This window comes from Myotis lucifugus, unplaced genomic scaffold, assembly GCF_000147115.1.
Source record: "Myotis lucifugus unplaced genomic scaffold, Myoluc2.0 scaffold_36, whole genome shotgun sequence".
Classification (NCBI taxonomy): Eukaryota; Metazoa; Chordata; class Mammalia; order Chiroptera; family Vespertilionidae; genus Myotis; species Myotis lucifugus.
In genome coordinates this window covers 3,272,399-3,294,956 of record NW_005871084.1, presented here as the reverse complement: position 1 = coordinate 3,294,956, position 22,558 = coordinate 3,272,399, and the positions used below count along the sequence as shown (strand labels likewise).

The window sequence follows — 22,558 nt, the reverse complement described above, 5'->3', positions numbered from 1 at the left end:
CGCTTGCAGAGATCAAACTGTCCCATCATAAGGATGATTTGTTAAACTTGAGAATCAGCAGGCCCCTTTGGGTCTTGAATCCACTGGCAAGATCCCGCTGACTGCTCTCTGCGCTCCCCGGTAGAGGTTCTAAATGACAGCCTGATTCTGTTAGGATCCGATTTTTCCTTAGTGAGAAGTCAAAGTCAATCTCTCTGCCTTTAAATCCACTGATCTAATCAAGAGCTCTTGAAATTGACAGCCAGGAGGACGGGGGACTGTATACCCAAGCACAACAGATAAACCGGATGCCGTGGAGGATATCAAGCATGTCAGTGCAAAACAGAAAAATAACAGAAGCAGCTCCCAGTGAATCTCGGAGGGTGCACGTGGGGGCAGAGGCGGCTCAGATGTTTCTATACCAATGCACAAATCAGGGGGTCACAGATACAGATCACCTTGAGATTGTAAAGAAGGCAAGAATTCTTCCTCATAGGTGGGCTCAAGGAATAAAACTTAGAAAGGAATATGGCAATGGAAGATTGTATGTTTTTTTCCAAATATGAATATCTAGTAAAAATCCTGCAGTATGGATATTGACAAAATGATTCTAACTTTCATGTGGAGAGAAAAAAAGACTCTGAATAGCCAAGATAATATTGAAGGAGAACAAAGTTGAGGGCTGACTCTCCTGCCTTCAAGACTTGCTATAAAGCTACAGTAATCAAGGCCTGTGGTATTGGTGAAAGAACAAACAGATGGATCAATGGAACAGAATAGGGAGCCAAGAAATAGTCCCCCGTAAATACAGTCAACTTATCTTTGCAAAAGGAGCAAAGGCAATATAATGGAACAAAAACAGTCTTTTCATAACAAATGGTGTTAAAACAACTGAACAGCCACATGCAAAAACATAAATCTAGACATAGGCCTTTTACCCTCTATAAAAATGAACTCAAAATGGATGATAGGCCTAAATGTAAAATGCAAAACTATGAAAGTTCTAGAAAATTCCATAGGAGAAAAATCTAGATGACCTTGGATACAGCGATATCTTTTCAGATAAACACCAAAGGCATAATTCATGACAGAAATAATTAATAAGCTAGATTTCATTAAAATTCAAAACTTCTGCTCAGTGGAAGACAAAGTCAAGAGAAATAGGCAAGCCACACTGGGAGAAAATATTTGTAAAAGATATATCTGATAAAGAACTATTGTTCAAAATATACAAAGAACCCTTAAACTCAATAATAAAAACACAAACAACCTGATTCCTAAATGAGCCAAAGACCTTAATAGACCCTCACCAAAGAAGATATTCAGATGGCAAATAAGTTATGAAAAGGTGTTCCATGCCATGTCATCAGGGAAATGCAAATTAAAATAACAACGAGCTACCACTACACCCCTAGTAGAATGGCCCAAATCTGGAGCACTGACAACACCAAATGCTGGGAAGGATGTGGAGCAACAGGAACTCTCATTCACTGCTGGTGGGAACGCAAAGTGGCACGGCGACTTTGGAGGACAGTTTGGTGGCTTCCTACAAAGCTAAACATACTGCAACCACATGATCCTTAGGATTTACCCAAATAAATTGAAAACATGTCCATACAAAAACCTGTACGTGGGTGTTTATAGCAGCTTTATTCATTATCAAAACTTGGAAGCAACCAACATAAACTTCAGAAAGTGAATGGATACACTATGATACCTCCATACAATGGAATATTATTCAGTGCTAAAAAGAAGTGAGCTATCAAGACATGAAAAGATATGGAGGGACCTTAAGTGCATTTTACTAAGTGAAAGAAGCCAATCTGAAAAGCTACATACTGTTTGATTCCCAAAATATGACATTCTAGAAAAGGCAAAACTGTGGAGGCAACAGTTGCCAGATGTGGGGGTGGGAGGGTGAATAGGCAGAGCAGAGGATTTTTAGGGCAATGAAACTACTCAGTGTGATACCACAACAGTGAATACATGTCATTATTCATCAAAAACCATAGAATGTACAACATCAACAGTGAACCCAGATGTAAACCATGGACTTTGGGGTGATCATGGCTTTGTTTTATAATATATATATTTTTATTTCAGAGAGGAATAGAGAGGGAGAGAGAGATAGAAACATTGATGAGAGAGAGTCATTAATCAGCTGCCTCCTGCATGCCCCACACTGGGGATCGAGCCCACAACCCGGGCTTGTGCCCTGACAGAGAATCGAACCGTGACTTCCTGGTTCATAAGTTGATGCTCAACCACTGAACCACGCCGAATGGGCTGATCATGACATTTTAATAAGGTTCAATTATTGTAACAAATATACTACTGTGCTGCCGGATGTTGATAGTGGGGATATCAATGTTGGTAGATGTGTCTTTGTGGGGACAGGAAATATGTGGCAACTTCTAATACTTTATACTTGATTTTGCTGTACAGCCAAAATTGCTCTAAAAAATCGTCTCTTAAAAATAATTCCTGCCGTATGGCAAAAGCTAACCACCTGTGGGGAAGCCATGAACCTGACAAGAGGCACATGGTGGATAGTGTTGGGGTGGTGACTGAAAGGGACAGGAAATCCTGGACAGAAGGCTTCACCGCGGACGGCCCAGGCTGGCACAGCACCCAGGCAGATGCAAGGCCAAGGGTAAAGGGGGCTTCGCTCTCTGACATCACCCCGAAGCTCCATGTTGCCAAAAGCAGATGCTCCAGCGGAGAATGTCCCTGTCATAGAGCTGTCTGCAACAATGCAGGGAAGCCGATTACACATTCAGAGGAAACATGCATGTAATTTCATGGCCGGAGATTATAGAGGAGAATGTTCAAGAGGATTGGGAAGTTGGAAAAATAAATAAGCTATAGGTATCCAAACTCAAGTGATCTTGAGGAAGAAATGATTAAACTCTATTTGATTCAAACTGAGCATCTAATTCGTGACCTGCCTTGACACTAATTCTGGAGATAAGGAAACTGAGTTGAGTTAGTGACAGACCACATATCTGGTGGATGGAGGCAGGGCTTAAACCTCAGAGTGACTCCAAAGTCCTGTTTCCACCGCAAACCGCCCACTCCATGCCTCTCACAGGAAACCGAGGGAACCCGCTGAACCAAGAGTGGGGGTGGATGGGTCCCCCACCGGCATGTCAGGAGGAGACTGAGCTGAGTGTCCCTGAGCGGGCCGAAGGCGACTTCATATGGTGAAGCAGGTGCTCCAGAAGAAACCAGACAACCATGAATAAGATGTCGCCGTCAGTTTGGTGTGGGAAAGGTGGTGAAAGGGTGGCCCATAGATATGGCATGTTTTCTGATTCTTTCCTATCATACAACCTGAAAATGATTTCAGGGAAATGAGGAAGGAGCTATGAATAAGCAAGCACCCTAATCATGTTTATTCCCAACTAATTTAGATGCAGATGTTTCTCAGTGGTGGCTTGACCCTGGCTGCGTGTGAGTCACCAAGGGAGTTTCTACAAAGTGCAAATGTCCAGCCTCTCTGGCCCTAATTGACAGGTACTCATACCTTGCTTATTTCAAACAGTCCTTCACTCACAATAGTGCTTTGCTTGCCTGCCTTGCTGGGGACAGTGGCTGGCCCAAATTTTTTATAGAGGAGCAGTTGGAGCCCATGATCTGGCAGTTGCAATGTGTGTGTGTGTGTGTGTGTGTGTGTGTGTGCACAACACACATACTTGAAGTTGTTTGTCTAGTATTTGCATGAGACCCACACCCACATGTTCATTGTCAAAGGGAAAGAGCTGGACTAAGGCGTGTGGGCTGGGAAATCTGAGGCTCCCCCACTAATGTTTTTCAGAAACTGAAGCTCATTTCCATAATAGAAACTTTCCAGTTTTTTATGGAAACCTAAACCGATCTTTTTTTTTTTTTAAATATATTTTATTGACTTTTTACAGAGAGGAAGGGAGAGAGACAGAGAGTTAGAAACATCGATGAGAGAGAAACATCGATCAGCTGCCTCCTGCACATCTCCCACTGGGGATGTGCCCGCAACCCAGGTACATGCCCTTGACCGGAATCGAACCTGAGACCTTTCGGTCCGCAGGCCGACGCTCTATCCACTGAGCCAAACCGGTTTCGGCAAAACCGATCTTAATTACAGTCCAGCAACCACCACCGAACTCTTCGTAAGTGCCCTCTCATAACACTGTGAGGCCTCTGTGAGCTGAAGCGCGGGCTGTCTGACCCTACACCAGGTGGTGTCTTGAAACTCTTGCACCTGATCTTACAGTCTTCTCCCTTCTCGTGGGTATCTCTTGTTCGGCCAGTGTCCTCCACACACCTTCTACGTTGATGCTTCCGTGCTGCTGTGAAGTGGGAAGGCTGTGGCCCAGGCACGTGAGAAAGGAGCACATGCGAGCTCCCAGCAGCGGTTCTCCCTGATGAATAATGCCAGCGACTTGGATGTTGCAGGGCCGATTCTGTCTGCGTGGGTACAGGCCTGATTTTTGTTGGTAAGGTCCAGACATGAGGCTGCCACCGAGCCCCAGCTAAAAGAACTTGGACCCCACATTAACCCCCCATCACTTTTACTCTATAAGGACCAATAGGATCAAAGAGGCCCCGACGAGATGGAGCTTTCTAAGCAGCCACAATTGTATGGCACCAGCTGAGTGAAACATGTCAGGGCTCTTAGGTATCTTTGTAAAGATTGTTTCAGAATGATAGGCATGTTCAAAGAATTACCAAAAAGTTTCTCCATCGTAAGAGCTTCTTGGTAGTTTATCTTAACCAACTGTAGAACACCAGGAAGAAGATAAATAAAGTTGTGACCCAACATTTTTAAATTCCATTTTAAGCTAAGGGAAGGAAAATCTGTTTTTCTTAAGAGTTTATTAAAGGGCACAAGAGAATAATGTTTTTAGAAAGTATCTTATCAATTTTTTTCTCTCAACAAGATGAGGGCAGTATGGTTGCAATAGCCTATTTGAGTAGAGATAAAGGATGGCCTGGCAAGCCACCGCCCACAGATCACTCCTGCTGGCCTTTAACCTAATCAGGGGTCCCTCAGAAGTCACTGCCCAGGTGCTCAAGGGGTGCGTGTCTACTGGGAAAACCAAAACACGCAACAGTGGGTAATGTTTATGGAGCGCATGCTAAGAGCATTCAATGGATGATCTACTTACTACTCAGGACAACCCGGGAGGGAAGTGTCCTTCTATCCTCCACATAAGGCTGAGGGGAGTTAAGTAACTTGCTCCAGGCCCATAGGTGGGTAGTAAGTTGGGGGATTCTCAACTCTTGGATCAGGACTGGACAGACCTCAAAGAGCAAGGCAGATTTGTAAGTTCTGATGGAAAGCATGTCACCATCACACTGTGCAGTGAAGAGACCATTTTTGTACATCTGGAGAGTGTGTTTGAAAACATCGCTGGCCTCCTTTGTGTTTCTCTGACGCTTTGCTATGCACAGTGGTCCAGGCACCAGCAGCACCAGCATCCCCTGGGCATGTGCTGGGAGTGCAGAACCTCGGCCTCACCCACCTCCTGAGTCAGACCTGCAGCCAACAGCAGCCGGGGCTCTGTGCTCACTGGAGCTGGAGAACATTCCCTTGTGGGGGCCTCACATTTGCTGCAACGCTCTTCCCCAACACTTACATGCCTCCTTCCCTCTCATTTCTCTTAACTCCGCTCAGTGCCCCTCCCTCAGAGGACTTCCCTGACATCCTATGAAAAGCAATGTGGTCTTTCGCCCTCTATTTGCTTACCCCACTTTATCTTTCCTCATCGCAACTGTCACCCCTGAAATCGAGTGTCAATTTCTGTTCCTCCCACTTGCCTGCAAACTCCATCCAGGCTGGGACTTTGAATCCCCAACCCTGAAGACAGTGGCTGGGATATAAGTGCCTGATAATTATTTAATGAAGGACTATATACGATGCAATAAATTACATGTGGAGATGCTGAGAATGTGAGGAACGGGAGAGGCCCCTTTACACTTCTGTGCTTTTTGCAATTTGTCAAAGGAGTGTGCTCTGTGCCTATTAAACACTTTCAACCACCTCAAGATATATCAGACCACAAAAACAAAGCAGTTATACCTTTCTTTCTAAAAACAGTTTCAGGCTTTACGAATGACCAGATTCCATTTTAATAAATATGAAGCCATCTGTTTTCAGGGGCCTGCTCGTTTCCCCCTGAACGCAAAGACTTTCATTTTTGAAACTTGGACATGACGACTGTTACGTGGGCCATGCCCTGCCCCTTGCAGGCCCAGAAGTGGCCGCCTGATTCCTGGAGTGACGCAGCCCCCGGCCTCGGATCAGAACAACAGCCACAAGGGGCAGGTACATTGAGCAGATTCAAATCAGAGCCCACAGAAGAAAACAATCTTTACTGATGAATCATTTATTTGGACAAGACACAAACGTCTCCGCATTGTTTCCCTCGTACACAGAAAGTGGAACATTTCAAATATATTAGTTTTTCTCTTTTTCAATAGAATTCATTTCTATCTTCATTCCAGGAACTGCTTCTCATTTTAGGATTCACGTTTTAGTAACACATATGCGCCCATTACAGCCAAAAGAGCATACTGTAAAGAAAAGAGAATGGAAAATTACTGCGAGGGCTACAGATACATTTGGATTGCAAATGTGTTCAGATGAAGTCTGTTCAATACTGGACTGAGGACGGAATCAAAAGGTGACCTTTCCCCTCTTGTTCTCCACGTTAGCTGTCAATGCCACATTGTGGTTAAAAACCCAAAAATCTATTGAAGGACTAAGGCTCAAACCCCAGCACACACAGCTAATGCACTGCTCATCCCACGTAGGTTTCCTATTGTTCTTCAAGTGGTTTTTTAAAAATATAGACACCATTTTCACTGACGCTGGGAAATTAGCATTACTGAGTTTATTCTACTACTTTGTTTCTTTAAATATTTCCATAATAAAAAGCAACAAACATATAGGTGCCATATTAGAACACATTATGAACATAAAAGATAAAAGTAGCTATTTTAAATCTATAATTGAAATGATTATGTTCCTTTGTAGTTAACAACAAATACTCTGTAGAAAACATAACTAGCAAAACATTTTAAACAAACTGAATCTTTATAGCTGCACATGTAAAAAGCTCCAATTTTTTTTTTAAAAAAATACAGACACACATAGAAATTCCTACCTTGAATTTTGGATAGTCGTTCATTATTATGGTGACCATACCAACATATGGTAAAAACCTAAATTGTGAGATAAAAAGTCAGAGATAGGAAAATTGTTTGTAATATGAAAGTAACCTTTGAAAACACCATAAGCCAGCCTCAGGAAGCAAGTCCTGCTTGGGAATGGCATGACTGGGGCTGTCAGAGCAACGGTATCTCCTGTCCCAAAGGCTTTCTCAGTAAAAAGCACCAGAGCTGACAGCCAGGACAATTTTGAATCAGGCTCTGGATTTTGGCTGGAGATGCTACTCGCCTCCACTAGCAGCATTCACCACAACATAATTAAAATAAATAGCCGAGCCACTTGTACAAATGGAACGGGCAACTTTCATCAGCCTAGTGTTCATCTTTTCTCACCGCAGTAAGATTCAGATCCCACTCTAAGAACTGCTGTTAGAGAAAGCGTTTAAAGTACATGGATAATTAGTTTCACCGAGAATTGTCATCGTTTTCGTTTCACAGTGCTTTTCAGATGTAACAAACAAGTGTACTGGGCAGTGAATACAAATCTATATGAATCTCACAACTATGATCTATGGTCCCAGAGAGAGAAGGCAGGGAGCACAGGCAGGCGAACGATCACGCTGACAAAATTAATGCCATTAACGGGAAACAAGGCAACGCACCCTTAGTCCCCTCCAGTCCCTTTCAATCGGTGGCTTGCAGCTCCCACTTATACAAAACCTATACCAGAGTTTCTAAAAATACAGGACTGACCAACTGGAAGTCTCATCTCCTGCAGACATTCGTGTGGAAATGCAATAGAGTAAAAATGGTTAAAAGGTGAGCAGAGAGAGAAAGGGGGTAGAAAGAGGCTCTACACTATAATTTGATGAATAAAGCTGAATCTTAGAAAATGGGAACCAGTGGTCTCCAGCCTCACACAGCTGGTGGGATTTAGATAAGATTTTAAAAAGGCATTTCTAACAAGGGTTGACATAAAAGGGTCACCAAAAGACAGGAGGTTGTCCTTTTTTCTTTTTCTAATAAGAGGATACACTGTCTGGGATCAATCAGAAGCAGAACTCATTGCTGAAACAATTATTCCAAGATGACTATTAAAAGATTTATCACATAACTGTTTTTAATAGTGAAAAACAGGAAATCAACTGAATATCCACCAAAAGAGGATTAGTTAAATAAGTGGCGATTCTGTAGCCATTTAAAAAGATGTAGATTTGACACTGAAAGCTGATTCCAACTTCCTGTTGGGTTAAAATTAAACTCTTCTATGTAAAATTATATATTACATATGCATGCACATCTGCATAGGGACAGGAAGTATCTAGAATATTCACCAAGTGTTAAACAGTGGTTATCTCTGAGCGGATCTCTTGTAACTATTATTTAAGACCAACGAATAACTACTCTCTCGGTGAGGAATTATTTCAAAACAGAATCAAACCCATGACATAGATAACACTCTTGCACTCAGCTTTGATGTTGGGTCCTGGGCCAGTCCCGAGTTTTATTTCGTTATCACCATACAAACCAGAACTCTGACAGCTCTCCACACGTGTACTACTTACAATGAATGATCCTATTATCTCAGACAGTTAGCTTCTCTGGTTTCTGAATCTTCTATACAACTTAAAAGGTAATCCTCACCCTCTGGCTCTTCCCACCACATCCTTCTTTTCCAGCCAGTTCTGGCCTTCTTTGTACAAGCCTCTGTCATCAACTTCATTATTATCTCCTTTAGTCAGAAATTTGATGTCTCCATTATCTCTGGAAAGAAAAACAATGTCCTTTCAAAAATTATTTCCAGCACAGCAGCATTAGCAAAAATTAGTTTATCCAACACTTTACAGCCAGATATGGGCATTTAGAAAGCAGTCTAAGATAACCTGATCTTTCTTGGTCTAAGATGATTGCTTACAGATAACCATTCAACTAAAGCACAAATCTAATGACAATTTTATAGACTTAATTCTAAACACTCAGGTTACCCTGACAACTGCAAAGCACAAAAGCACCAGTAAGGCTGTGATGAGCTTCCAGCAACTGTTTTCACGTGGATTGTATTCTTCACTCTAGACATTAACTTGATCTGAGTACGGATCTGAGCACAAACTAAGTCAAACGCAAGGGTTCCTTTCCCTCTACTTACTTTTTCTCGCCAAATGCAGAATGTGTTAATGCATTAGGTCCTTCACCACTGAGCAGAGTGGTGTAAAATCCAGTTTGCAAAGAAACAGGAATCACAAATGGCATAAAACAAGCATTAAAGAGACACAAGGGATTCATTTAAAACATCTAAACTGGTGCTTACATTGCCTTGACACTCAAAACACAATATTACAGCATTGTAGAGCTATAAAGAGTCTTCTTTCAATGGACAAGTGAAAAAAATGCACTATTATAATTTGATAAAGCTTTAAAGCCCACAAAGATTTGAAACCACACCAAAAGGAGCAAGCTGATTTGCAGCCATGGTCATAAAGGAAATCAAGAGGATAAAAATCCGGGCGGTCTCTCACAAGTCATGCAAATTACCGCAAGTCATCGTTATCTCCTCCACTTTGAACAGTTTCTCATCTTGTTTTAAATCTGATGAGAATACTGTCACGTTATGACTGAGCGTATTTCATCAGTAAGTTAACAAGTAGACATCAAGTAACATTCGTGTATTAACACAGACTTGAAACAGGGTCATTCTAATGATTAGAGTAAAATGGAGTGAGTATTTTTAAGTATCAACATCTTTGGGGAACCTGGAAGCAGTGAATGGAATGGGGTTATAAATACCAGAAATGTACAAATAGTAATGGTGCATGCACATACACCCTGGATGAGTAACATGCCATCAAAAACACAAATACACAAACCTAAATTTAATTCCATAACTCATGCAGGTAAAAATGCCACACTAAGCCTACACAGGGTAAATGAATAAAGCATATAAAATGTAACATTTTCACAAATCATGTGACTGTAGTACCTCATGGAAACTTAATGTATTTGAGCTAGAAGTCATTATTTTGGGTTCTCAAAGTGTCTTAATAAGTAATCACTGGCATTTAAAGGAAAGGAAAGGCCATTTGGGGGGATGGGGGGAGAATTAATGCAGGATATGCAAGGATGGAATCATGGGATGAGTTGGGGAAAGAAATTTTTATCCATCCTGGGCTAATATTACTATTGAGAATGCCACTTGGTCCAAAGTGACATAAAATGGAAAACGGTAGCTTTCTGTATTTCAGAAACGAATTCTCATATCAAAAAATCCTCAATTACAATGGAATTTGATTTTCTTTGGGAGTCCTTCAAATAACTAATATTATGCCGCCATACATTCCATCTCACTACGTTCAGGTCTTTAATGAATGTCAGTTCTATAGTTCTCATAATCACCTGGGAGTTACTGTGGGTAAAGTATATCATTCCCACCTTACAGACTGAGCTACGTAGCAGGTCCAAAGTCACCAACTAGTAAATGGCAGAACTAGGAACATAATTCAGTGCTTTTGCACTTTTTAATCCACCATGAACACAGTCTACCAAAAATTTACAAAACAACACCGAAAAGAAGAAAAGCCTCTTTACTTTTCGTGAACTTTGATTACTCTGTGAACTATTGGAATGTCTCGTCCTTCGACCTTAAAAACCACGATTTCACCAGCTCTAATAGGGTCTTCCCGGAAGTTTGTCAGGAACAGAAGGTCACCCCTGTGAAAGGCTGGCTCCATGCTGCCACTAGAAAGAAACACAAAAGCACATCCAAATCACCCTGGGGTCACAGGTGAACATTTCAATTCACAATAAATATAATGATAAGCATATGAGTTAGAGTTTCAACTTTCATCAATAGTCCAGTAGGCCTATGAGCTATGAAACAAGCCATAGTGTTTCCTTCTGACGGTGCAAGGTGATAACATTAAGTGAAAAGGAGATGATTTCTTCTTAGACTTAAGTCTGAGAAGGGCCACTATTTAGCCTTTAAGAAACCCACATCTATAAACACATTACTATTTTCATTCAGAATTGCAGACTGCAAGCTGGTTAACACTCGAGGACAGTTCTTCCATTGCATGGTGTATCCCCAGCACCTAGGACACGACGTACTTGTTCAAGGAATGAGAAACAAATAAATGAATGCACTTAGGAGGATGAGCTGTCTGCCAGCCAAGCTGAGGGTTGGAACAAAATTCAAACCCGAGTCTTTTGACTCCTGCAATGCCATTCTTTTGACCATATTCTAGAGAAAGCCCAATTCTAACCAATGTTTTTGATGTGGAGGTCAATAAATAATCCCACATGATACCAGTTTAAACCCATGCCAAAAATCTTCACTGGATTCAAAGTCAAATGCAATCTAGTGGAAGCTGAAATTATCAAAATAGAATTCATTTTATATACGCTCATGCTTTGTTTAATGCACAAGAGAATAAATAAGACTTAGACATCTGGCTATACAGGTGTCATACAAGCAATGCTGACTGAGGGCTGGAAGAAGAATGAACCACATTCGTGAAGAAATAAGGAGCTTTAAAGGAAAATGTGGAGTCACAATGGAAGCAGCTTGAGAAGTTGGCTCCCATCCCTCCCAGCCCAGCACACCTTCAACTTGTCAGCACCCACAGAACACAGCAAGGAGAAGCGCAGTGGAGACTGGCCTGGCACTAAGTTCCTGCTGATGTGCTTATTTTTAAGTGAAACCAGTGATACTCAGTTTGGTAATAGATCCAGCACTCAAAAATAGGAGATCTGACAAAAAAGGTAGAAAGAGCTAGAAATGAGTTAGAACAAATTCGAGTGTTTTTTGTGTTGTTGTTGTTTTTAATCTCCCAACTTGGAAGTTTATTTTGTCTTCTTCTGAAAATAAAACAATTGGTTCAGGGCTTTGTCTCCTTTTAAAAAATGGTGACTAAAATGCTTAAGATAATTTCTTCATCTACTGCTTCATCTTTCCTCTTTCAGCAAAACTGCTGAAGACACACAATGGGAAGATGTTTTTAGAAAGCCACCTCGGTCTCCACTAGCAATTAGGAATTGCAGCTAGAAAGACGGCTCCTCGATGGGTCTCAGAGGCGGGCGAGTGCCCTGGAGTCTGGCATCCAGAGCCACTGTCGTGTCCCATGAGGAAACCAGTTCTTTGAAATGTCTTACTAATATCAACTTACACTTGCTTTCCCCATGGGTCAGGCATTCCCCCAAGGTCATGTTCCCCAAGGTCACACACCTCTCATGATGTCAATAGTTTATGTTGACAAACCAAATTGCTTTAGAATTGTAAAGGATGCTTTTTAAAAAGTCTCTACACACTGCAATTTCACAATTTCTGAATGCACACCTGCGTGCGTGCGTGTGTGTGTGTGTGTGTGTGTGTGTGTGTGTGTGTGATTTAAGAAGAAGCAGAACATCTCAGATCTAGTCTTGGCTCTGCCAAAGTGACTATGAGATGCAAGTGCCCTGGCGCCGCTGGGCCTGAGGTTCCCTATCTGTTACATGAGAGCGCCCATTGAAATTTGAGGTTTTTAGTCAGAGAAAGACAAGTACCATATGATTTCACTTATATGTAGAATCTAATGAACAAAATAAACTAACAAGCAAAACAGAAACAGACTCATAGATACAGAGATCAGACTGACAGCTGTGAGTAGGAAGGCGGCTGGGGGCTGGATGAAAAAGATGAAGGGATTAAACAAGAAAAAACAACAACTCATAGACATAACAGTATGGTGATTACCAGAGGGAAGGGGGGTGGGGAGAGGTCAGAGAGGGTAAAGGGTCTGGCATCAAAGGGTAAAGGGGGAATAAATGGTGATGGAAGAAGACTTGACTTGGGGTGGTGAACACACAATATAATATGATGTCATATAGAATTATACCCCTGAAACCTATATAATTTTATTAATGTCACCCCCAAAAATTCAATAAAAAAATAGAAATTAAAAAATAAAAATAAATTAGAGGTTTTTAATTTCTTCTTTTTTTCAAAAGCCATTAAATCCATCCTTCCAATGAAATCTTCCTAGGAAGCCTAACATATGATACATGAAGTGAAGCTGTCATAACTGAAGCAAGGCTGGGGGGTCTGAAATCTATGAGCTTGGGCCCCATTCCCTCCTAAGGGGCTCCATTCCCACCCATGTAAGTAAGACTTCATGATCTAAGGCACAAGTACAGAGAGCATCTTGAAGCATCTAAGGCAGTGGTTCTCAACCTTCTGGCCCTTTAAATACAGTTCCTCATGTTGTAACCCACAACAGTATTTTTGTTGCTACTTCATAACTGTAATGTTGCTACTGTTATGAATCGTAATGTAAATATCTGATATGCAGGATGGTCTTAGGCGACCCCTGTCAAAGGGGTCGCGACCCACAGGTTGAGAACCGCTGATCTAAGGGCTCCCAAACATGGCTATTCTATTTCAAACTGATTGCTAAGTTTTCCCCTTGGATGACTTTGTGGCTACATGACATTAACTAAAGTATCGACTCTTCTAAAATAAACAGGCTATGCTGTATGAGAGTAATAGTCTGAGAAGAGAGTAGCTACCAACCCAATACTGCAGGGGAAGCTTAAAAACATACTCAAGCCCTAGCCAGTTTGGCTCAGTGGATAGAGCATTGGCCTGTGGACCAAAGGGTCCCAGGTTCAATTCTGGTCAAGGGCACATACCTTGGTTGCAGGCTCCTCCCCAGCCCAGGCCCTAATCGGGGTATGTGCAGGAGGCCACCAATCAGTGTGTTTCTCTCACATCAATGTTTCTGTCTTTCCCTCTCTCTTCCACTCTCTCTAAAAGAGCAATGGAAAAATATCCTCAGGTGAGAATTAACAACAAACAACCAACAAAACCATACTCGATACTCTGCTAGGCACTGGGATGCCTGTTTGCTACAATCAAGTAACAGTTTTAAATCACCTCTGTTTAAAAATCAATTTGTACATAAATAATGCATTAATACCATTTTGTTAAACTGTCCTTTTACGTGGGTTAAAACATTAAAATACAAACGTGAATGTTTTGCACAGGAGCATCAGCATCAACATGTAAAAACTCTAACATCTCTGTTGAAAAAAATAAGATTTCCAACAAAAGCCAGAAAAAAATAAAATGTTCTCAAACAGATATCAATAAAGAAGACTTCTGTCCAATTACAGTACTGAGTCTGGGTTGTCAGGCAGGCTTGCCTGCAAGGTGACCCCGCTCCTGGGTCCAGGCAGCAGTGTACGGTCCGTGGGACCTACCTCAGCACCACCACGATGGGGCTCTCGCTGCCAGTGAGGACGATCAAGCCCTTCCAGATCATGAGTGCAGAAGACACGATCATGGCGAAGTTCAAGACCTGGTAATACAGCTGGAAGGAGAAAGGCCGACCGGGCGTTAAAACCAAAGGCGGAGTGTGCTAACCCTGAGCTGCAGGTGTGCTTGTATAAAACCCCACATCTGTCCACGGAATGAGCCTGCCATATACGTCTCCCCTTCAATGAGAGAAAAGGGAGAGGGAAGCCAGAGCATTCCATGGACCTGCTTTGTTAAAGCCTCACTAAGACTGCACTCCTCCGGGATTTCCCAGCGCCTTCCACCTGTGAGGGCCCCGCCACTCACACTGCTGGGCGGACCTCCGCTGTAGTGCAAGCGCACAGGCCTGACCTGAGCACCTGGCACCTGCAGCGCAGATCACCTAGAGCAGTGATGGCGAACCTATGACACGCGTATCAGAGGTGACACTCAAACTCATTTTTTTGGTTGATTTTTCTTTGTTAAATGGCATTTAAATATATAAAATAAATATCAAAAATATAAGTCTTTGTTTTACTATGGTTGCCAATATCAAAAAATTTCCATATGTGACACGGCACCAGAGTTAAGTTAGGGTTTTTCAAAATGCTGACACGCCGAGCTCAAAAGGTTCGCCATCACTGACCTAGAGCCACCTCTTAGTCCCCTGGCTGAAGAGGCCCCAAATGAGGCTTCGGGGCCCTACAGCACTTAGCAATGACACTCTTCGCTATCTGAAAGGCATGTTAAAAGTCAACAAAAAGTTTAAACAGCTGGATGCTTAGATTTTCCATAAATGGAAAGTCACATGAGTTAAGTATCATTCTGAACTGACCTCGCCCCACCTGAGACCACTGAGTTAAGACCCACAGGGCTTGTCTTTGTCCCTCCCTGTCCCTCACATGCTGAAGCACACGGCTCCTCCTTGCTGACCAATGCCTGCCACACCACCAATCCCTGGGGACTGAGGGGAAACGCAGAACCTGCCCACAGCACAAACCCCTGAGCAGCTGTGGCTGCACTGTTGGTCCAGATGCCCACCGTCCTCCAAGAGACTATGGGGACAAAAGCCACCTGCCTAGTCTACTGGAAATGTAAGCCCTACTGTCCTCTGGATGGCTCCTTACTCAGGTACCTGCCTCAGTCTCCTTCACAATCCCTGTGGCTGCCCAGGGTGATCTGCGGAGCCCTGTGGCTGGCCCACCCAACACTCTAGGTCAGTGATGGCGAACCTATGACACGCGTGTCAGAGGTGACACGCGAACTCATTTTTTTGGTTGATTTTTCTTTGTTAAATGGCATTTAAATATATAAAATAAATATAAGTCTTTGTTTTACTATGGTTGCAACTATCAAAAAATTTCTATATGTGACATGGCACCAGAGTTCAGTTAGGGTTTTTCAAAATGCTGACATGCCGAGCTCAAAAGGTTCGCCATCACTGCTCTGGTGTCTCAATTCCTCCAAGTCTCCAACAACCTTCTCCCTCTACCTGAGCCATCCACTCTCAGCCACATACCTGGGACTGTAACTGCTTGATCTCCAAGTCTCTAACCCCCTCTACCTGGCCGCATGTGCCTGTCTCCTGGCCTATGTGCTCACCTACACGGTTCTTGTTCTTCCCCGACCTCCACCCTTAACGGTGTCTCCATCATCAGCATGCAGTCCCTCAAAGCCCAGAAGGCACATCCTCCACTAGGCCTGGAAGCCTTACTCCAGGACCCTCCCAAGAATAAACTTCCAGACCCCCTCCCGGGAGAGGAAATCCTCTGAGGGCTGTGGCGGGGACAGCTGGGGATCTGGTTCTCAGCTCTTTCACCCCCACTTCCCCTTCACCCCCAGTTCCAGAGACACGGGAACTGCCAATTCGTGAGTCTGAGGATTCTGCAGCACAAACAGTGAAGTTTTTCCTCAGTTTTCCCCACTGCTGGCTTAGGATTTTGCCTTTTTCTAGCTGTCAGCACTCTTTCATCTGTTTTCTAGTTTTTACTTTTTGATTGATCTTGTTCCCTTTCCTGTCTTGGAGCAAAAAAGAAGTAAAGGCTTAAAACTATTAATTTTCCAGAGAAGAATTGCAAGTAGTGAATAAACATTTAAAGTGCTTAAACCAAATCCTGCCTTCACCCTCCTGGCCCCACTTTTTTTGCCTAGCAAATTGTAAGGTTTGGGGTTTTTAAAATACTAATAATCAGTTCTTGGCAAAGGCACATTTGGGATGCGAGGTGACATAATCATCCAGAAAGCTATTTAGTATCAAGAGGTTGTTACTCTTGGCCCAGTAATTCTACTTCTCAGAATCCAATCTAAGATAAAGGCAGATAAGGGGTTATGACCCAATATATTTATCACAGTCTTATTTCTAACAACAGAGAAAATGTAACAACAGCAATAATAGAGAAATGATTGGGTAAATAATGGCAAGTTACTGCACTGTTTAAAACAATGCAAAAAATACATTCAGTGACATGAAAACACTTAAGATATATTAAGTGGCCCAGCTGGCATGGCTCAGTGATTGAGCGTCAACCCATGAACCAGGAGGTCACATGCCTGGGTTGAGGGCTGGATCCCCAGTCGGGGGCGTGCAGGAGGCAACTGATCAATGATTCTCATCATTGATGTTTCTATCTCTCTCCCTCTCCCTGCCTCTCTGAAATCAATAAAAGAATATATTTTTAAAAAGATATTTTAAGTGAAAAATGTAGGCTGCAGTAGGATCCCCACAAACTATAAAACAGTTTAGAAAATACACACAGGGAGATGCCCCCAAGATACTAACAGAGGCTACCTTAGCACAGTGGAATGATGAAGGACTCCATTTTCTCCTTCCAACTATTCTCTATGCTTTAAAATTCCTATGACGGGCATGGATTAATTCCAAAATGGGGGGGGGGGGCGGGGGAGAGGAAGTGCAACGGACAGGATAGTAACTGCTATTAAAATAATCATTTTAAAGAGTGTGACAAACAGGAAAACGTATTCTGATGTGATACAGAGCTCAAACCTGTCTCTTGCTAATATTACACCTATGAGGACTTAAGTAATTCAAGGTAATTAGGAAGGATATGACTGAAAATGGGGACATGAAAAGTGAATTAAAATAACTGAATATATTTTGATGTAATAAATAAAAACAGGAAAATAAATGCAACTCAAAATTAAAGTTACACACCATTTTTTTTAACTCTTTGGCTATTGTGTCAATATCAAATTATGAAATGATCCTTAAATTCCCAGGAGAGCAGAAGAGGAACCTGGAGTGCTAAGTGGAGACTGCTGAAGTATTGGGCAAAGTGTTGCTTTCCAAGTGAAACTGGTCTCCTCGAATCCATCTAAAGCAGAAGCTCCTCCCTGCAGTTCACCAAAAGCTTCTCCAACTGCTCCGTTGGAATTGAAGGATTTGATAAACAAACTTTGTTTCATGATGAATTACAGATCTGATTAGGAAAGCCCCAAGTCAGGGTTTTAAACAGAGATTGTCATTTTCAGAGAGGTTTTCAAACCACCAGGCTTCACCTTGAAGAAAGCACACTATAAAACCTTGTGATTTACCTAACAAAGGCTGGGTACTAAGAATATATTTTCCAGTATGATTTCCTGTGCTTGAAATATTCATCAAGGGGAAGTGAAATCAATTATTCAAAAAACTTCCTTTGAGCGAGATATCTATTTGCTAAAGAAAGGGGCAGTTATATAAAAACTTAAGCTAATTGCAAAAGCACAAATCCCACTTCCAACACCCTGTCTTTAAGGAACCTACTAATCTGAGTCCAGGATTGAAATCCTGGAATCCAAAAACATAATTTTGATTGAACGATGACAAGCTGACTTGAACAAGGTGCCCTTGTTCATCTCTGCCTACCAACTTTGTATGCTTGGCACCTAATAACCCAGCAGAGTTTAGAAGCAAGCCCACACTCAGTCTTTGTCAACCAATGATAAAACAGCCAATGTCTGAGGGTTCTTGACAAACATTTGAGACTAGAAATTCTGGCTGGCAGAGCAGCAGAAATGCCAGTAGCTGTATTTCTTCCTCTCTTCCTCACTGCAGAAACAAAGAGTCCTTTTTTTTTTTTTTTTTTTTTTGCATATGGCTCTTGCCTTAATTAAGCATAAGCAGGGGCAGCAGAGAAAGAAGGTCCCACTTCCAGGACTGGTGGAGCATGCATGCCTGACAAGGTGTCACAGCTTGCTATTTTGGAGGGAAAAAGAATGAAGTAGAAGGATAAAGCTTAAAAAAAATATCAGAGGATTTGAGCTTCTTAATGTTAATTAAAAGATTAGCAAACATAGGCAATGCAACAGCTACTAATAGTTCTTATCACTGAGCATGGGAATACACTGATCCTTCAAAATGGCTTAGGGATTGATCCGTTCAAGGCCTTCTCTGAAGTCTGCCATGATAATCATCTGTAATCATACCATTTTAGAGACATTTAAAAAACCTAGCCAATTAAGTCTAGATTTTTAAATAAAGCTCTATTTCCTGGAGGATTTTCTTGAGGACAGTATCAATGCTCAGGACAGTAGCTGTTGGTTTTTCAAGCTCGTGATAATCACTGCCACAACTCATCTTAATCACAGACACTCCCAGGAGTTCATCAGCTATGCACACCTAGAAACAACCAGACTCTTAAACACAGTTCATGAAACTCAAGTCACCAAACTTCCACATGACTGCACTAGTCTGAAATTCCACTTGGGGGTGGGGTGGGGTGGGGAGGAATTAACCACATGCCCAAAAGAATAAGTTGTGCCCTGTCATGGGCACCACCTCACACCTCGATATAATAGGACAAATGAAACAGGATGTCATCAAAATCATGAGAATGAATACCATTTTCAAAGATAATCACAACTTCCCAGTAGGAAGGTTCCATTTTTCTCAGCATGCTTTATTATTAGTATCAATAGAATTAATTCATATCCATCATGGTATTAATATCCAGCAGTGGTTCTCAACCTTCTGGCCCTTTAAATACAGTTCCTCATGTTGTGACCCAACCATAAAATTATTTTCGTTGCTACTTCATAACTGTAATGTTGCTACTGTTATGAATCGTAATGTAAATATCTGATATGCAGGATGGTCTTAGGTGACCCCTGTGAAAGGGTCGTTCGACTGCCAAAGGGGTCGCGACCCACAGGTTGAGAACCACTGCATCATGGTATTTGTGCCCTACAGATCCCAAATTCTCTAGAAGTGTAAGCAATCTCATTTTTCCTGGAGGAGAGAGCCTCATTTCCAGTCCCTACTCCTCTTGGTTTATATGGATGAGAAAGACCCAAAGACAGTGATCTAGGCCAAGAGCTAACTAAGGACAGAGCAAGAAGAAGGTTTTCCTCTGAGGGCATAGAAGAGAGAAATCAACCCCAGCTGCCCAAAGACCACACGCTAACTGCCTCCTATATTCAAGGTGCAGCCAGACCAGAGAATCTGGGAAAGAAGTTAAAGAAGCCTGGTACTACCATAATTTTGTAAGTTAATTATACTTCAATTAAAAAAACAAACAGAAAGAAGGAAGTTGGAGACTTCTGGAATCCCTTCCAAACATCGATTCAGTCCACAATGATTGAGCACCACCACTGAGCTCTCTGGGCACAAGGAGCTGTACTTAGTCCCGGTGCACGGCTGGGAAAACACTTCCCAGAATGGGAGGCACTCCTGCACAGTTCCCGCTGTCACAAAGTGATTTCCTTTCGCCTGCCTTTCTGCCCCGTCCATCGGCGGGCAGCATTCCTCTGGGCGTCAGGCCTCGGGAGACCCACAGAGAATCCGTTTCCCCTCCCACCGGGTGGCCCTTTAAATACCTGCAGACAGCTGTCACTCACAGCCAAGTCAACCCTCCCTGCTTTCTCAACCACATCTGACATCCATAGGACTAGATTTACACTTTCTTACCCTTCCTGACCACTCTCCCCCAATTGGGCTCTTGTCAGTGCAAGAAAGCACACACACGTGCCCACAGGTGGGTCGGTGCGGATTTGAACCCGGGGCCTAAGAGAGCTCGGCGCGGGAGTTGCAGCGCTGTCCTTGCTGTAGCCATACCCTGGATGCCCTGACTCCCGGGCGCGCCCCCCACGCGGGCCTCTTACCTGGCGCTTGTTCATCTTTCTCAAGTCCCCGAAGATGTCCAAGCCGGACGTGGGGAGATGCGTCCCCACGACGCCCGCGCGCACCATGCTGGGGTCTCCGGGCCAAGGGGGGCCCCGCGGGCTTGTGGAGTCCCTGACAGCTGTGGAGCACCCGCCGGGCCCCCGCCCACCAGCCCCGCGTCCTTGCAGGCCACGTGACCAGCATTTGCTCAGGAGTCTGGGAATCGTAGTCCCGCGAGTCTTGGCCTCCAGTGTACCAGGAAGGAACCGCGGGAAGAAAACTACCACTCCCAGAATTCTGCGGGGCGAGAGCTTCGTCCAGTGAAGACCCAGGGCTCGTAGGTAGGGCAGCGACGGGGCTCAGGAGTCTTGTCCGACCCTTCTGAGGGAACCTGGGGGAACGGGTGATCCTGCATTTCGTAGGGGTAACTCGGGGAAGTGACTACTCAAGATGAACGGAATTCCCCAAGACTCTGGTCAGGCGCCAAGAGGACACCTAAAACTCCCTCCAGTAACCTAGCCGTGTATCTTGGCCATTGGATGACTGCACGAGGAAGGCGGGGCTTCTACACTTGCCGCGGGCTGTGATGACTCGGGGAGGAGCCTAAAGATGGGCCTGGTGGATGGGCGGGGCTTGGAAAAGGCGGGACTTTTGAAGCCTCTGAGTTTCACGCTCTGCAAGAGCAGTAAGATTTGAATATAAGGGAGCAGGAGGATACAAAGATGTAGTCTCTTAATCATAGCTGTGTCGCAACGGATGTTAATTGAATCAATAAACAACCAATTAATTTAATACACGAGGAAACAGAGGCCAAGGTTAAGTGGCAGAGTCTGGAATAAAATTCAAATTTTCAAATTTGTAAATCGTGAATTACTACAGTCCTGACCCTAGATTCTGTTTAGTTCATTCTCTCATTTATGCATTATTTATTTCATTCATTTATGCACAAATATTTTTGGAGCACCTATTTGCACCTGACCCTATTTTAGACACCTGAGAAGCATCAGTGAACAAAACAAGCAAAGATCCTTGCCCTCATTAAGCTTACGTTCTAGTAGGGGAAGACATAAGTAAATTATACAGTACCTAGAGCAGTGGTTCTCAACCTTGGCTGCACATTAGAATCACCTGGGAATCTTTTTTAAAATCCTGATTTCTGGACCTCATCCTCCGGAAATTCTGTTTCTTTGTTTACTAATGTTGTGGCCCCCACCCCCTAACAAAGAAACAGAATTTCCCGGAGAATGAGGCCCAGAAATCAGGATTTTAAAAGATTCCCAGGTGATTCTAATGTGCAGCCAAGGTTGAGAACCACTGACCTAGAGGAAATAAGAAAAAGCAAGTAGGAGGAATAAGAAGCTCTGGGGGATGAAGGCAGGTTGCAATTTAAAATATTCCAGAAGCTGACTTACCATGAAACTAATGAAACATGAGCTTTGAGACACTTCACTTGCAAAGGCTCATTCCAAAGCCTTGAAGAAAAATGGTCATATGGTTTTGTACAACTTTCAAAGCAAGATATTTGAATTGGTTGAGTCCTGTTTCTTTGCTTTCCAACTTCCCCTCCATCATACTTTCCCTCATGTTGGAGGAGCAAAGAACATTTTGAGTCAGAGATACATTTAGTTTGTGTCTACTGGGTATATGTATGTGGTTCATGGTCATTTCCTGACACCCTGGTGTAGGAATGGCTTCTAAGAATACTGCCACCCACTGTGCCAACTCACCTGATACCCTGGCAGGAAGTTGCACTAGACAGGTGGTTTCCTGATACAAGGGTACCTTACAGCACCTGGCCTTGGAAATATGTGGATAATAAAGGAGAAACAAGGCTTTAAATGTATGGATCCAGAAGCTAATCTGTGTAAAATTCTTTCAAACATCACATGTATAAAATCAAAAGTGGGGCAGCCTGGCCAGTGCTACTCAGTGGTTGAGTGTCAAACAAAGAGGTCACTGTTAGATTCCTGGTTGGGGCACATGCCTGGGTTTGGGGCTTGATCCCCAGTAGGAGGCATGCAGGAGACAGCCGATCAGTGATTCTCTCTCATCACTGATATTTCTGT

At 43.0% G+C, this 22,558-nt stretch overlaps 1 protein-coding gene across 2 annotated transcripts; it reads right to left on the bottom strand.

Moving 5' to 3' along the window:
- Window positions 1-6,329: 6,329 nt before the first annotated feature.
- Window positions 6,330-20,689, bottom strand: SEC11C (SEC11 homolog C, signal peptidase complex subunit). Of its 2 annotated transcripts, XM_006087146.3 has the most exons (6): window positions 20,492-20,683; window positions 14,362-14,471; window positions 10,714-10,863; window positions 8,776-8,895; window positions 7,128-7,185; window positions 6,330-6,534 (listed from the first exon to the last, which is right to left on the bottom strand). In XM_006087146.3, exons 1-6 carry the CDS (start codon window positions 20,576-20,578, stop codon window positions 6,481-6,483), a joined length of 579 nt encoding a protein of 192 aa, XP_006087208.1. In that variant the 5' UTR covers window positions 20,579-20,683; the 3' UTR covers window positions 6,330-6,480. The 2 variants fall into 2 exon arrangements, with proteins under 2 accessions (XP_006087208.1, XP_006087210.1); XM_006087148.3 differs by lacking the exon at window positions 10,714-10,863 and having other exon boundaries at window positions 20,492-20,689.
- Window positions 20,690-22,558: the final 1,869 nt, after the last annotated feature.